At 40.1% G+C, this 14,537-nt stretch overlaps 2 protein-coding genes across 3 annotated transcripts in view; both read right to left on the bottom strand.

Moving 5' to 3' along the window:
- The window catches only part of LOC138052840 (uncharacterized), an 8,606-nt gene extending 449 nt beyond the window's left edge, over positions 1 to 8,157 (bottom strand). The window contains exons 1-4 of one of the 2 annotated variants that reach the window (XM_068899424.1): positions 7,891 to 8,157; positions 5,471 to 6,031; positions 4,388 to 4,930; positions 1 to 1,095 (exon numbers count right to left, since the gene is read on the bottom strand). The exon at positions 1 to 1,095 is cut by the window's left edge and continues 449 nt beyond it. In XM_068899424.1, coding sequence (XP_068755525.1) covers positions 479 to 1,095; positions 4,388 to 4,930; positions 5,471 to 6,031; positions 7,891 to 8,092 — 1,923 coding nt within the window. In that variant the 5' untranslated portion in view covers positions 8,093 to 8,157 and the 3' untranslated portion in view covers positions 1 to 478. The remainder of the gene's footprint in view (positions 1,096 to 4,387; positions 4,931 to 5,470; positions 6,032 to 7,890) is intronic. The other variant, XM_068899425.1, reaches the window with a different exon arrangement.
- A 3,965-nt stretch (positions 8,158 to 12,122) lies between these two features.
- LOC138054276 (uncharacterized) overlaps positions 12,123 to 14,537 on the bottom strand; it is a 33,824-nt gene continuing 31,409 nt past the window's right edge. The window contains exon 9 of the mRNA XM_068900752.1: positions 12,123 to 13,274. Coding sequence (XP_068756853.1) covers positions 12,652 to 13,274 — 623 coding nt within the window. The 3' untranslated portion in view covers positions 12,123 to 12,651. The remainder of the gene's footprint in view (positions 13,275 to 14,537) is intronic.

Raw genomic sequence — 14,537 nt, 5'->3', positions numbered from 1 at the left:
TTTCGTCGATTTACTTATTATTTGAATATCTTACGTTATTTACCGGCCATAGGTATTTATACTCATCCACCACAGATGTCAGTTTACAGTAGCTCTTCCGTCTAAAATGATTGCTTCAGTTTCAGTGAATTATTTTATTTTTATTCTATCTAAAAGGTCTGTTCTAAAGTGATACCAATAGGCTCCTCAGTCATCATGGTCTTCTCCCAGGCATCTTTCATTAACATTGAAGTTTTGGCAATTTTTGTACCACCAGGCACCAATGTCACTCACAGTACAATTTGTATCGCTCGAATTACTGCCATCCGTATTACCTTTTCCAAAACGCTGTGTTATATTGTGATATCAATGAATCCCCTGCTGTCCATGAGTATAAACTCACTTTAAGTCGATGCTGAGACGTTTGAACTGACAATAAATTCTACAAGACTTTTTGAAATATGAAAGAAAACTGCATATTTACATATGCCTCTTCTTTTTAAGATGATGGCCTTAGTTTCATCTCAGTAGTTTTCTGATCAAGACCATTCCTAAACGTATCCCACCGGACTCCTCGAGATTGTCCTCTAAGGTATTTTCCGTTGAGGTTGGATTCAGAGCAAGACTTGTACCACCAAGCACCAGTTAAATACACAGCACAATTACGTCTATATCTGTCATTATCACTATCTTTTGTGGTGAACGCCATGTTATTATGATATGCCAACGAATCTCCCGCTGTTCCTGAAAATGAATTCACTTCAAGTCGATACTGCGCCTGCTCGTCTGCAATGCTGATCTGACCATATTTGGCATACGCTTTGGCTCCGTTCCAATCCTCCAGCTCCACTCGCAGAGAGCTGGGTCTAGAAGCCGTCAGCCGGTGGATCTTGTCGTTTCCTAACCAGAACTCAGCCGTCAGATGACCAAAGCCTGATTTGTAATCGTTCCATCCCCTATAGAAGTCAACCGAGCCATCTCGTCTTCTTTGAAACACGGTCCATCCTCCGCCGTCGGTGTGCATGTCACAATAAACATTGAAGGATCCTTTGCCATCGGGGTCGATAGAGTACACTCCACTGTGAGTTTCACCTGATTTGAACAGATCTGAGCAATCTGTGGCGTAAAAGTAAGTTAAAGATAATTATTTTTGCTTTCAAGGTAAAGTGAAATGGGTTAAATTTCCTTTTTTATCGTCATAAACTTTACAGTAGCGAAGATCAAGGTAATGTTCAGTATTAGTAATATCGAGTAACACAATAGTTACTGCTCTCAAGCGAACAATTCTGAGTTCTCTCTTGTATTAGCTCTGAGCTATATCTTGTTCTTCCAAGCCCCTTCCCAACAGTTTTTTTTAAATTGGCATCTATCGCTCTATTATATCTAGGTGAAACAATACCACATATGAACATAAGGAACTTGATACTCTATTACTTGGTTTGGTTGTTTCTTTTGGTTGTTTTTCTGTTTTGGTTTTTTTCAGACCATTGTCAGGCTGTATTAGCTTTACAAGACTACTTAAGGTGGCTCAAATCAGTTTCAACACTTGAAAGAAACATTCTTATTAGAAGGATTGATACTACAACACTTAATCACGTAACAGGAATATTATGGTTCCATCTCCAACACCAATTATTGCTGAAAAAGACTTTGTCATTTTTGTGACGTAAAAATTTACCATGCAAACGGGAAAGCCTTGCAAAAACACCCCATATTTTGGCTTTAGCTTCTCATATCTCAAAAACAAACTCCGTGACCCCCAGTTTTTTAATTTCTGAAAAGTGTAATCAGCATGTCAGAATGAAACTTTCCACAAAGTTTAAAAAATTCTGAGGAGCGGATTCAGAGCCACCTAAAATAATTGAAAATTTAAGGTAGCTCTGAATCTGCTCCACAGAATTTGCAGAGAGTTTCATCTTGGCCTGCTGATCTCTTTTGTGCAATAAAAAAATTGGGGTCACCGAGTTAGTTTTTCAGATATCAGCAACTAAAGCCAAAATATAGGCTGTCTTTGCAAGGCTTTCCTGTTGCCGTGGTAACTTGTTACGTCACAAGTGTTGTAGTGTCAATCCTTCTAATGACAAGGTCTCTTGAAAGTGTTAAAACTTGTTTGAGGCACCACCGATTTTAACATTAATACATGTGGCAATTTAAGAATCGGCTCGGTGCCGTTATTACATGCACGCCCAATTTTGATATCTAATATGAAGTGGCCCTTTAAGTCAAAGTATTCGCTACCTATTTCTCGTGATAAGGTAAGTGTAAGGGCTACAATAGCTTTACTCTTTGATGAGGCTAGATGCAGCTGTTTATCTTTAGTTGAGGACTGGAATTCATGGAAGACTTCGTGACGTTGATTGTGTGCCCCCAGAAGCGAGTGATAGAAAGCAAATGGAGACTTTTGTGACGCTTATCACAATCGTGGTGCATCTAATTACGTGCATTTCTGTTCGATGACAATACTCGGATTCTGCATCTCTTGGGGTCTTTATTATTTTTCTTGGATCTCAGTGACTGGCCTCTGTTACTACTTAAGAAAAACTTTGAACCGGGGGAAATAAGTATTCGTGATCAAATTTGTTCGAAGATTAAAAAAAGGGAATCAAAAAGAGCTTAAATGGGAATAAGGAAAACGATTTGTAACACGTCACTGAACTAGGTCTTAATGTTTTAAACACTTTTGAGAGGGTCTGAATGGGTTGAATCGATTAGCAGCAAACGGCGATGTTCTGACTGTTGTGCCTGTACGGTCGCTTGTACGTTGCTTTTCCATGCGGCCGATTCATGAGCAGAATTATAAACGTGATCGTAGCTAAGATGGCACCTTTGCCAACTGAGGACATAACGGCAGCATAGTATAGTATAGTATAGTATGGTATAGTATAGTATAGTATAGTATAGTATAGTATAGTATAGTATATACTATTTTAGGAGCATCTTTATTAAAGATTAAAAGTTTGAAGATGGAAGAACAGACTAAAGAGCGGATAGAGAGTTATAGGCCATTACGCCAACGGATTGTTAGGAGTGAGACCACAAAACTTAAGATGAAGCTGGGGCCTTGCCACCAGCTGTCTACGCTGTTCAACCCACAACCAACGAATCTGAAGAGAGACTTCGATTCCCTTCAAAAAAAGGGAAGGAGTATCCATCAGTGAATGCGGTATCACAACGCGTTGTCAGCATACAATTTGTGGACGACGGGGATGTTACTAAGGTGTTTGATGATCACAGACAAGAATACATTGATGAGTATGAAGCAGATTCGTATGATGACGAATCAGAGAATGAAGAACATTCAGATCTTGTCAACAGAGCGTGTGTTACACGATCCGACAGGACTGTTCGTGCATTGTGCGTCTCGACTTGTGATGGTAAGTAGTCTAAGTAATATTGACAGCTGTCTTTATGACGCTGGAGATGATTGATGGTCTAATTATTCTCTCTTGATTACTTCAATGCCCCGTAATCGGCAGGAAAAAAAATTCACATATAGAATAAATGCCATTTATCGACATTTGTTAACAAAGGTGAGGTAAACGATCACATTGCGTGAACAAACCAGACTTACAATGAGGTCAAAGTGCTATCAAATAATAAATTATTTCAAGTTGTACACTTTGTATACAGTTAAACTGTGCGAATTACATAACGAATATGAATAATTAACTTGCATTTTCATTCATAGACTGAAATTTACCGACAACCACTAAAATTGAAAATTTTAACTGACAACCGACATGCCCCTCGCCCCAATTCAGACCCAGTCTTTTCAGTTCGTACCTGCTTGTGCTTAGGCTTACGTCGCCAGGTAAAAACCAGGCCTCCGTAAGGAAATACACCACACAGATTTTTTTTACTGCGCTTTTACTTCTTTGATCTCTCTCTATTTATACGCTATGAGAGTTTTCTTCGTATTCGAATATCTGTACTCGCTCTTACGAAGGACTGACGCTTGAAACGTCAGCTCAGAATCTTTTTTTCTTTCGGTGGTTAATGCTTATCATCTCGTTTAATAAAATTAAGTTTTAATTAGTTTTTAATTAGTTTTAGGTCATTTCAGTCTCAAAGATACTTCACTGCGTTTGCCTCTCTCTCAACAAGTTGACCACAGGTGCCTTTGACTTTCATTTTTGACGCTTACACTTATTCTTATACGCTTCCATCGACTTCCAAAACGCTTATCTCACTTCTGTGCTGCATTGCCTACCCTTATCTTTTTGCTGTATGCTTATGTCCTTTTTAACAAGCCTTTATCCCTGCTTGCCCCTATATGAAAAACAAGTGCTGCAAATGAGCATCACAATACTGATTGTCTCTCTGGCCTATCCGCTCATTACAATCAAGATGTGCCAAAGATTAAATTGGTTCATTTCTAACTTACGCTCGACAATCAACTGTATCTTACCTTTGTGCAAAATTTCAATTAGGGTCACAGTTTCTATGTCAAACACTCCAGCGCTGGTTGCAACACAAATGTAAATCCCTGCATCCTTTTTTGTAACATCCCTTATGACTAACGCCCCATTAATCAGTTGGTTTCGTCCAGCGGGCAGCGGAGAGCCTTGCCGTTTCCAGGTGATGACTGGTTGTGGATCACCGGTAGCACTGCAGTTCAACGTCAAAGAGTCCCCAGTTCTTGCAAAAGCTTTTACAGGGGGCTTCATAGTAAAGCGAGGTAAAGAAACGACCATTAAAATAGTTTTCCTAACAACAATTCCTAAAAGGTTAGTTGCAGTACAAATATAGTCTCCAGAATCAGCTTTGCGGACGTCTGCTATTGTCATGACCTCGTTATTTCTCAGCACCCTTCCCAGCGGAAGCTGACCAAACGACTTGCTCCACTTTACGTCTGGATCTGGGTGACCAGTCACGTGACAACTGGGTAGAGTGACGTTGCTTCCCTCGCTGATGTAAAGAGGTCCCGGATGAAGAGAAATAGATGGCTGGACTGCAACAAAAGTGAATTTCAGACATTACCACGTCAATAAAAAAATGAAATTGTTGATACCTCCGAGAATTGGTTGGTAAGCGGCTTTTGCTAAACCCTTGTTGTGTTTTAACTCTAATCCGATTAACAGAATTTATTATTTGAGGCATAAACCAAACTTTTGCCAGGATAACCCATTATTAATGATCACAAGAATGTCGATTTTTATCCTGCCTCCTGTTGTTGGTGCGGTTGGTTGCAAAGTCTACTTGAAAGCTACAAGTTTAGATCAGTTAGCAAAACTGCTAAGACTGGAATCATCGAAATGGACCATTTTCGCTGCTGAAGCAGTATACAGCATCAAAACAAGTTGGGCACTCGTTTTGTCCTGATTAACCACGAGTGATCTTAAAAAATGGATTAAAGATTTTTTGGATGGTGATCTTTTATATCATTCTTGGGAACAGAAACGCACAATGAAAGTCGGAGAAGCTGAGGTCTTAGTCATGGCTTGTTATGCAATCGTTCAGACTGGAGAAGATTATTGAAAAAATCACTTACAATTTATTACCAGTTGGCTCTCTGCCCGAGCTTTCCCCAGGAGACTTGTCGCTGAACAACGATAAATGCCTGCTTCATTCCCTTTTACATTCCGAAGACGTAGCGTCTTTCCTGATATCGCTGAATGATTCATCTCTGACTGATTGATGACTCTACTCCACACCACTGTAGGCTCAGGATTTCCAGTGACTGAGCACTGAAAGGAGACTGATTCGCTTTCATTAACTGTCATCTTTGCAGGAGAAACAGCAACTGTCGGAGCTGAAATCGATTCACCAGGCTCTCCTTTAGCTCCCGGCTTGCCTGGCGAGCCCACATCTCCTTTTTGTCCCTTGGGTCCAGCTTCTCCTTGAGGCCCCATGATTCCTTGCTTACCGATTTTTCCCTGCGATCCCATATTGCCTTGATCTCCTTTCTTTCCGTTTCTTCCTGTTTTGCCTCTTCGTCCTTGGGAGCCTTTCTCTCCTTTCGGTCCAGGGGGACCGGAAGGCCCTGGGGGACACAATGGGCAGGTTAGAGCTGAATCCGCTCGTCGTCTTCTTGGTCTAATAAACTCAAGTTCTAATAGAAAAGAATCAATGAAAGAGATGTTCAAATTTGAAAGTCAATAATCTCTGTCTTCAGGAAGGGAGAGAAAGAGAGGAAAGAACACAAATATCTATAAAAGCTGCGCATGGATTAATCCAGGGTTGCCTGGTTTATCTTTGTTTAGTAACCATTTTGAGTCAAGAAGTAAAACCAACACAAGCCTTCATTCACCGGCTTTATTTATCTTTTACTGCATTTCTATTTGAAGCGTCGATGTAGAAGTGGTTTATGAACTTCTGGTGGATGGGATTTTTTTTCCAAAGGGTCTAAGTCGACGACGAACAATAAACCTCATGACTAAAGGCTCCAGGTGGTTGTACTCTAGGACAGGCTTTCAGTCATTCGTCTATTAAACCAATTATAGACAAAGAGAAAGGAATAAAATAAGTTACTAGAATATCAAAAGAAGGACGTTTAAAAGCGCTTTTACGTACATATTTCTAACCAACAAACACCCACCAAGAGAGGACGGAGCTCTCAGTTGCTCCAAGCAGTAAAATTAACACCATTTCGATAAGGATTTATGATTTGTAACTGACATATTTCTATCTCTTGGGAAAAAAAAATTGCTTGTACTCACAATCAGCTGTAGCAGAAGGAAATTGCATTGTGCACCTTTTTCCTCACATGAAAACACCCCATTGGCGATCAAATTGCTATAGCCTGAGAATCTATTCTGACGAGCTCAGCGACTTTCTGTATCCAAGCAGGTTGAGAATCTTTACACAAAGAATTTGTGAGGGTAGGAAAGGAATCGTTTTAGACTAATAACTAAGGGTGTGTAGTACACAGGTGCATTTTCAAAACTTTTTAACAGCCTCTCCGAATGATTGTATGGAAGAAATGTATATTTCATTCCACAGTCCTTTCATGGGAACGAATGAGCCCAATAAATATTAATCTGACTGGCTTCATAGCTCAGTTGGTAAAGCATTGCACCGGCATCGCAGAGGTAAAGGGTTCAAATCCTGTTGAAGCCTCCTGGATTTTCCAGATATCTATAACAGACAATTGCTTAAATTGTCCAGATAAGTGCGATAATCACACCTATCTTTAGCCTCCCCGAATGTTGAATAAAATTAGAAACGGCATAGGTTTTCGGGTGCGTACCCACGTAACTCAGTCTCACTTAGCTATTTTCGTATGCAGGAATTTCAGAACTGGAGGATTCGTGCAACTCAGCAAGTAGTTTCATGAATTTCGTGAAAAGGCTAAACCGTAAGAGTTACTCCGATCTACAAAACAGTGTGGAAACCGTTTGGTTTCGGTTTCTATAACGAATAGTTGGAAACAGTGATGTTTATTGATGAGCTCATCGTAAGCTTCCTTGCTGAAGTTCAAGGATAACAGTAAATTACCCCCTCCCCCCATCCCCATCCTCCTCATAAGTCTGGCTAAATGGTGACAGGACAGGGAGAGTTCTTTCGACAGGTTTAGGTTTCTCATTTGTCAGGCGCAAAACAAAAGGGTGTCTTGTGACCGGTTCAAAATGCTCAACATGACTTTCGTGTCAGACCGGAGCGAAGCTTGGTCTGTCTGTCTTCACGATCTGCCCCTTCAAAAGAAAGCATTACTATTTTGATATAATCCGCAAACATTAAATAATTACTTAGAGAAGTTTTATTTATTACGCTGCCGAAGTGTGAGAATACCGGAGCACAGTACAACCAATAACGTGAATGCTGTTCCATTGTATCTATGAATGCTTTGCTTCTTTTCTGTTTATTTTGCTTTATTTTGCAGCCGAAATCAAAAAGAAAGAGTCATCAATACATGTAAAACTTGACGACGTCTCTATGATTTGCTTAACAGATGTAAGTAGACAAACTTACCGGGAAAATTCTTTGTCGCCTGTGCGAAGTTTGATCTTCTTGTCGGTGGCTGAACCTCTACGACGCTCTCAATAGCAATTATTCTCTTCTTGTGCTCGCGCAATTCAAATTCAACCCTCAAAAATCCAGCACTGCAAAACACGATCGACATAATAGAAACAATTGAAGTAAAAGAAGGGAGACTCTGCTTCTGCGAAGTCATTTTACGACTTAAACAATGCGCCTTCAGTTTAGGGTGGATAAGTGTCCCTTGCACTTCAGCTCGTTACGTGATACTATGATCACGAGTGTTGATAAATTGTCAAAGTTGATGGCCAGGGGTGATCCGATTATGTCAACTTGATCTTGTCCTGATGGCTTTGTGTGGCAACAAGGAAGCTGTATCTAAATACTCAATTGGTGTTTTGATCATCTTTTCGCGACAATAGCAACACTTGTAGAAAATGTGTCAGTTTCAATGAAAAGTGACGCAATTGGCGTTTCAGTTGACAAGGACAATGGAGACATATCCTTGCGTGCTCATGCCTGGACTTTCATATATGTTCACGTTTCAGTTGCAAGGGAAAGCAAGTAAATGCACTGAAGAGTGAAACGCACGTGCGCAAACTGTAGAGGTTTTGTTTTGCTCATTAACTATGCAGTTTTGTGTCGTTTGCCTTGCTGTTTGTGTTATCGTTTCTCAATCCCAAAGCTGATTGGGTTTCAAGTCATCACTCACTTCGAAGTCATTTCAAAGTAGATTCTGGAAGATTTTGGGCTGCTATTATCAGCTCCTGTATCGAGAACGGAATACCCACTCTTGGCAACAAAATTAGCCATTGCTTCCTTGAAAGTCAGGAGTAAATGCTGAATATCCTGTCCCCTTTGTTAGCAATCAGCGGCGTTCTCTGACTTCTCCTGGATTGAGCTGAATAACATGGTGCTTAATACGAGCAAAACGAAATATGTGGTCTATAATTCTCCCCTTAAATCTTACAGAAATCTCTCTGCGATGACCTTACTGATGTTTGTGTCACATTAAACCACAATGTATACGTAAGTGTAGTCTTTGATGGCCACCTGACTTGTCAAGAGACTTGGGCAATGCATATGTTGACAAAATTAATTATGTTAATTATGCGCCATATGAATAGTAGGAAGTAGCTGATCCCTACTACTACTACTACTACTACTACTACTACTACTACTACTACTACTACTACTACTACTACTACTACTACTACTACTACTACTACTACTACTACTACTACTACTACTACCACTACTTCTACTACTTCGGCCACACCCGAGCCTGAATGAGATTACTCCAGACTCTTCGATCATGCATCAGTGTCTCCAACTCCTTAATAGAGTCTACATCAGCGTCTCTCTTTAAGATATTAACGAATGTTGATTTTCGTCGTCCTCTGCTTCTATGCTACCCCGCGAGCCGAGTCTTTTTCGATCTTCTTAGATAACTCGGGAAGAGGAAAGAAGACTCTGCCAGCCGTCTTGACATTTCGTATTGAGCATGCGTGAGAAATTCAAATGTACTTAGTGTTAGTATATACCACACAGGTGAATAGTGCTCTCCTCGCGCGCTGATTCGCTAACTCGGAGTTGACTATCCAATATTCACCTATGAGTAGCCGGCGCGCGAGGTTTGAAATTCTCCCCTATATTTTACAAAAATAAAGTTTTTTTGGTTCGTTTTCCTTTTAAGCTGTGTGGTATAAACTAAAACAATTATTCACCGCAGTGTTGGTGAAAGTGGTGGATATTCAGCTATAGTGGAGAATTTCGAACAACTCTGGCAAACACACGACAACCAAGGAATCATTTCACTGGAAACTCAAGATAGTTCATACTTTTAAATTGCCATTTCATTTTTCACTGGAATTTTAATAGGTTTATGGCAGATCAGTTTCTGTAACCGACATACAGAGGAAATACTCATGGGAATTTTGACAGTTGAAAATTGCGACGCCGCTGTAAATTTCAAAAAATGTTGATTACGCGTGGCGATTGATCATGTGGAAAGAAAAAAAAAACAGGTTTAACAAGTCCAAACTGGACTGACTCATCCATTTCTTTGGATAAGCGGCATATCAAAGAATGTCGAGGCGGCTGGCAGACTTTTCTTTCCTCTTCCCGACTTATCTAGGAAGATCGAAAGGGACTCTGCTCGCAGGGAGCTTCTATGGACGTGGGTTGGCTCCCAAAGGACGAGTTTTTGTGCCGGGAGGTACGAATGTCTTTGACAGTGCCCAGCGAGGCTCATCCTTCTTGCTACTACTTTATCTTCAACTCTCGGCAGGTCTCCATAACGTTCCTCATTGGAAGTGTGGCTTTGCAAGGAAACATTCAAGGCCATTCGCAACATGCGAGTATAGCGAGTTATCGCTGCTCCGTAGAAATAAACCCTTTCTAACGTAGAACAGTGCACTTCTATTTTATAATTTGTGTATTCATAGCTGTTTGGTTCATTCCTTCAGTGGCAGCATGGAGTAACTGCTCTCAGACCGTATTATTGAAACTCCTCCGTCTTCAGAAACGAGCAGCCCGTGCTTTGCTGTCGGTGGACTATGATGTTCCTTCTGTCAGTCTATTTTCTTAGCTTTAATGGTTACCTATTCTCATAAATACTACTGCACCACAATGTTTTGAGCAAGAAATTTCCTTCTTATCCGCATGCGAACGGGGATGCATGTCGTACTAGGGCATGTAAATAGAACTTAACTGCACCATATTACAAAACTATCTTTGGCAATCGTACCTTTTCTTATAATGCTGTGCTATTTTAGTTGTAAAAGCATTTCGTTCAATTGAAGCATGTTCTTATTCCATAACAAAAGTTATTAAAGGTGAGCTATCAAGAAAACAATTGAGCCATTTCTTCTTGCAGCGTAGACTCATATCAGCATCCTGAACCACTTTTTTGTTATGATTGTAGATTTAAGTTTATGTGTACATGTGTTGTTAATTAGTGGCTTTATTAATTCCTTTCTTATTGTATTGTTCAATTCACTTTACTTATACAGGGCCGTACGTCAAAAACTTATGATTAATACGTTTTCCCTCGTTAAGTAAAGATTATTGATTGACTGATTGATTGATTGATTGATTGATTGATTCAAGAACGATTCAGAACACAATAGGTGTTATTCATATGCAAAACAATTAAAAGCAAAATGTTGCTCGCGTTTTGCATAATAATAGAGCCAAATTCCCAAATGACTATTCGCTATTGTTCAGTTCACCAACATGGCCGACATGACTTAGGTGCAAGTCAAAGATTCCCGAAAAACGGCTAGTACTTCGAGTCAAGCCAACTTCTCATATGCATTTGGATTAACATTTAGAATATCTACACAGAAAGTATCCCAAACATTAAAAAAAGCTAACCCTAAGGTTAGCTTTTATGAATGTTTGGGATACTTTCTGCATAGATATTCTAAATGTTAATCTAAATGCAAATGAAGTTGGCATGACTCGAAGTACTAGCCCGAAAAACCTTAAATAACAATGACCACAACCAAGGTTTTCTGAGCCCGCGAGACTGAGCACCCCTAGCAAACCATTGTTTTAAGGAAAACCGGCGGTCAACAATCTGGTTCTGGTCATTGCTGTCTAAGGTCTTCCAAGATTCCCAGACTCGAGGGAAGTTGAAGTTGGGGAAAAGAGCCAGGGAACACTTCCTGATGCTTATTGAAATCCGCGTGCGTCTAATTACTTGAATTTCTGGACATACCTGTTTGTACTCCGGGCTCAGTGCGGTTACACAGCAGTAAGCTACACAACTAAAAGGAATTGTTTTAGCAGACGCGCTGGCCGCCTTTAACCGGTGCCTCATGTAGATCATAATATTCGCGTGTAGAGAATTATTGAAGATAATTTTGTTTCAACTGTGTGGCTTCATATCTCATAAATGTCTGTGAACTTTATCGTCGATATCTTATCTCCACGAGTGAAGTTATTCCATTGCGCTGTAAAAATTAGTGGCGCATGGCCATGAGAGATTTCGTTTAATTTACAGTAGTTCTTTTTTTTTTTAAGATAATGGTCTTGGTTTCATTTCAGTAAAATTTAGTGACAGGTGGATTCCGTGAAGTGAAGCCATTGCAGTCCACGGGAATCACGATGAATCAAAGTCGATATTTGATACACTCAGGTCACCCCGTACGTAAAACTTAACCCCTTTCTTAACATAGAACCCCACTTATATAGATAAAGAAAGCTGTGAAACAACATCATACCCCTAACGAGAAGTATAATTACTTATGAGCTTACAATCATTTTTTGTCTTACTTTCAGTCAGGTCCATGCAATGACATCAAATGTTTGTTGAAGATTACCGACACCAATGAAGTAAACGCTGCTCACTGACTATGCCCACGAGTGAATTAATTAGGTAATTCACTCCTGCTTTGCCACAATAAACTCGCTGCTCCACGACATTATTCCTTCGATTTTCATGTAGTCAGGCGAAAATGTGTCACGCTCTAACAGAGAATCAAATTCTCATGTACTTATTGACTGAGTGGGAGGGCCGGACGGAAAAATATTTGGCTCGAGGTCATGGCGTACGGACCGAGCGGAGCAATAGTTTTATTGTGAAAGCCGCCCGCGGGGCCGTACGGGCCATATGATAAAATAAAATATTTCAGTTCTACCAGCTATTTTTCTTTTTTTTCGCTAATATAGTTATGAATAGATTTGGGTAACGCATTTTAAAGAAAACTTCTTATAAATAACATATTTTATATGCAGTTACTCTTCCTTCTAAGATAATGGCCTCAGTTTCATTTCAGTGAATTTCAGAGAAAGGCTGTCTCTAAAGTGACTCCATCGGAGTCCTCGGTTATCATTTTTTTCTCCCAGGTATTTTCCGTTTAGATTGGAGAGATGGCAACTCCGGTACCACCATGCACCAGTGTAACGCACAGCACAGTTGCCGCCGTTATTGTCATTATCTCTATCTTTTGTGGAAAACGCCCTGTTATTATGATATGCCAACGAATCTCCCGCTGTCCCTGAATATGAACCCACGTCAAGTCGATATTGTGCCTGCTCGTCCCCAATAGTAAACCGACCATATTTGGCATACGCTTTGGCTCCGTTCCAATCCTCCAACTCCACTCGCAGAGAGCTGGGTCTAGAGGCCGTCAGCCCGTGGATCTTGTCGTTTCCTAACCAGAACTCAGCCGTCAGCTGACCAAATCCTGATTTGAAATCGTTCCATCCCCGATAGAAGTCAACTGAGCCATCTCGTCTTCTTTGAAACACGGTCCATCCTCCGCCGTCGGTGCGCATGTCACAATAAACATTGAAGGATCCTTTGCCATCGGGGTCGACAGAGTAAACTCCACTCTGAGTTTGACCTGATTTTAATAGATCTGAACAATCTGTGACATAAGACATACAAAAAAGTAAGCAATCATGTGTTTAAAAAATCTTTATGAAAGTCAAGTAGACTATTGCACGACTGATAAAACAACGCGAATATGTATTTTTTAACGATATTTTGGCTGGCCAATACCAGCCTTCACAAGGTTTATTTGGAGATCTAACGAATTTACAGAATATAAAACCTCAACTTCACATGTGTGTAAAGTAAAGTGAAAGGGGCAAATTTCCTTGTCTTCATTACCTACACAGAAGCAGATATCAAGGTTCTGTTCAGTGATGGTAACGTGACTGAGTCACACAAGATTTACTGGTATCACGCACTTTGGACTTTTCTTCCTAAAGTATAGGAAGACTTAGTTCTCTCTTGAGTGACCTATGAGCTTCTGATTTATCTTAGGTTCTTCCAACCTTCCAAACAGATTTTTATTGGCATCTGTTGGTTTATATCCTGGTGAGTAGAAACAATAATGTAAAACAATGGTTCAAATCTCAGGAGAAACGAGGGTCGGTAGGCTTCTCTTCATTAATTACATAGTAGCGTAGACCAAGATGATGTCTAGTATTAGTAATAATCGAGTCACGCAAGAGTCGCTCCTCTCATGCGTTTCAGACCTTTTTCCTGACGCATAACAAAACTGAGTTCTATCTTGTATTTGCTCTAAGTTTCTGTGTTAAACCCTTCCACAACACGTTTTCAATGGCATCTATCGTTCTACATCTGGATGAGGAGTTTCAGTGTGAAATAGTGTTCATGCCCAAGGCAAAAAACCTGGTCCTTCATAACACAAGGCTGCCTCAAGATACTGCTGGTAAACTTTACTTTTATGCAAATATTAAAGACAATCTTTGTATAAGTGATAAAAAACTTAACTTTATTATTCCACTCTTACTCCATTTTACCATATTTGGTCAAGAGAACGCGCAAAATGTGAGACGGTAATATACTGTAGTGTCCCGGTTTGGCCGGTTTACAACAGATACGGACTGCACGGGAGTTTTTCAATGAAAAAACTTGCTTGTCATCCCTTGTCACTCGTCATTTTGTTTGTCCAATCCAATAAAGGATATATTTGGCTGGCTTTTTGTGCCGTTTGCATAGCTCACCACGTGCCCTGAAGGACAGATGATGCATTTAAAAAGAACACTCTTACCAAATAAAATTGAAGCAAAATAACAACTTTTTTGTAGTGGAATAATAAATCTCTTATTCGATTGTTTAACATATAACACTAGAGGACATTTTGCTCATTGCTCATACT

The sequence above is a fragment of the Montipora capricornis genome, chromosome 6, assembly GCF_036669925.1.
Source record: "Montipora capricornis isolate CH-2021 chromosome 6, ASM3666992v2, whole genome shotgun sequence".
Classification (NCBI taxonomy): Eukaryota; Metazoa; Cnidaria; class Anthozoa; order Scleractinia; family Acroporidae; genus Montipora; species Montipora capricornis.
This window is presented reverse-complemented; position numbering and strand designations above follow the sequence as displayed.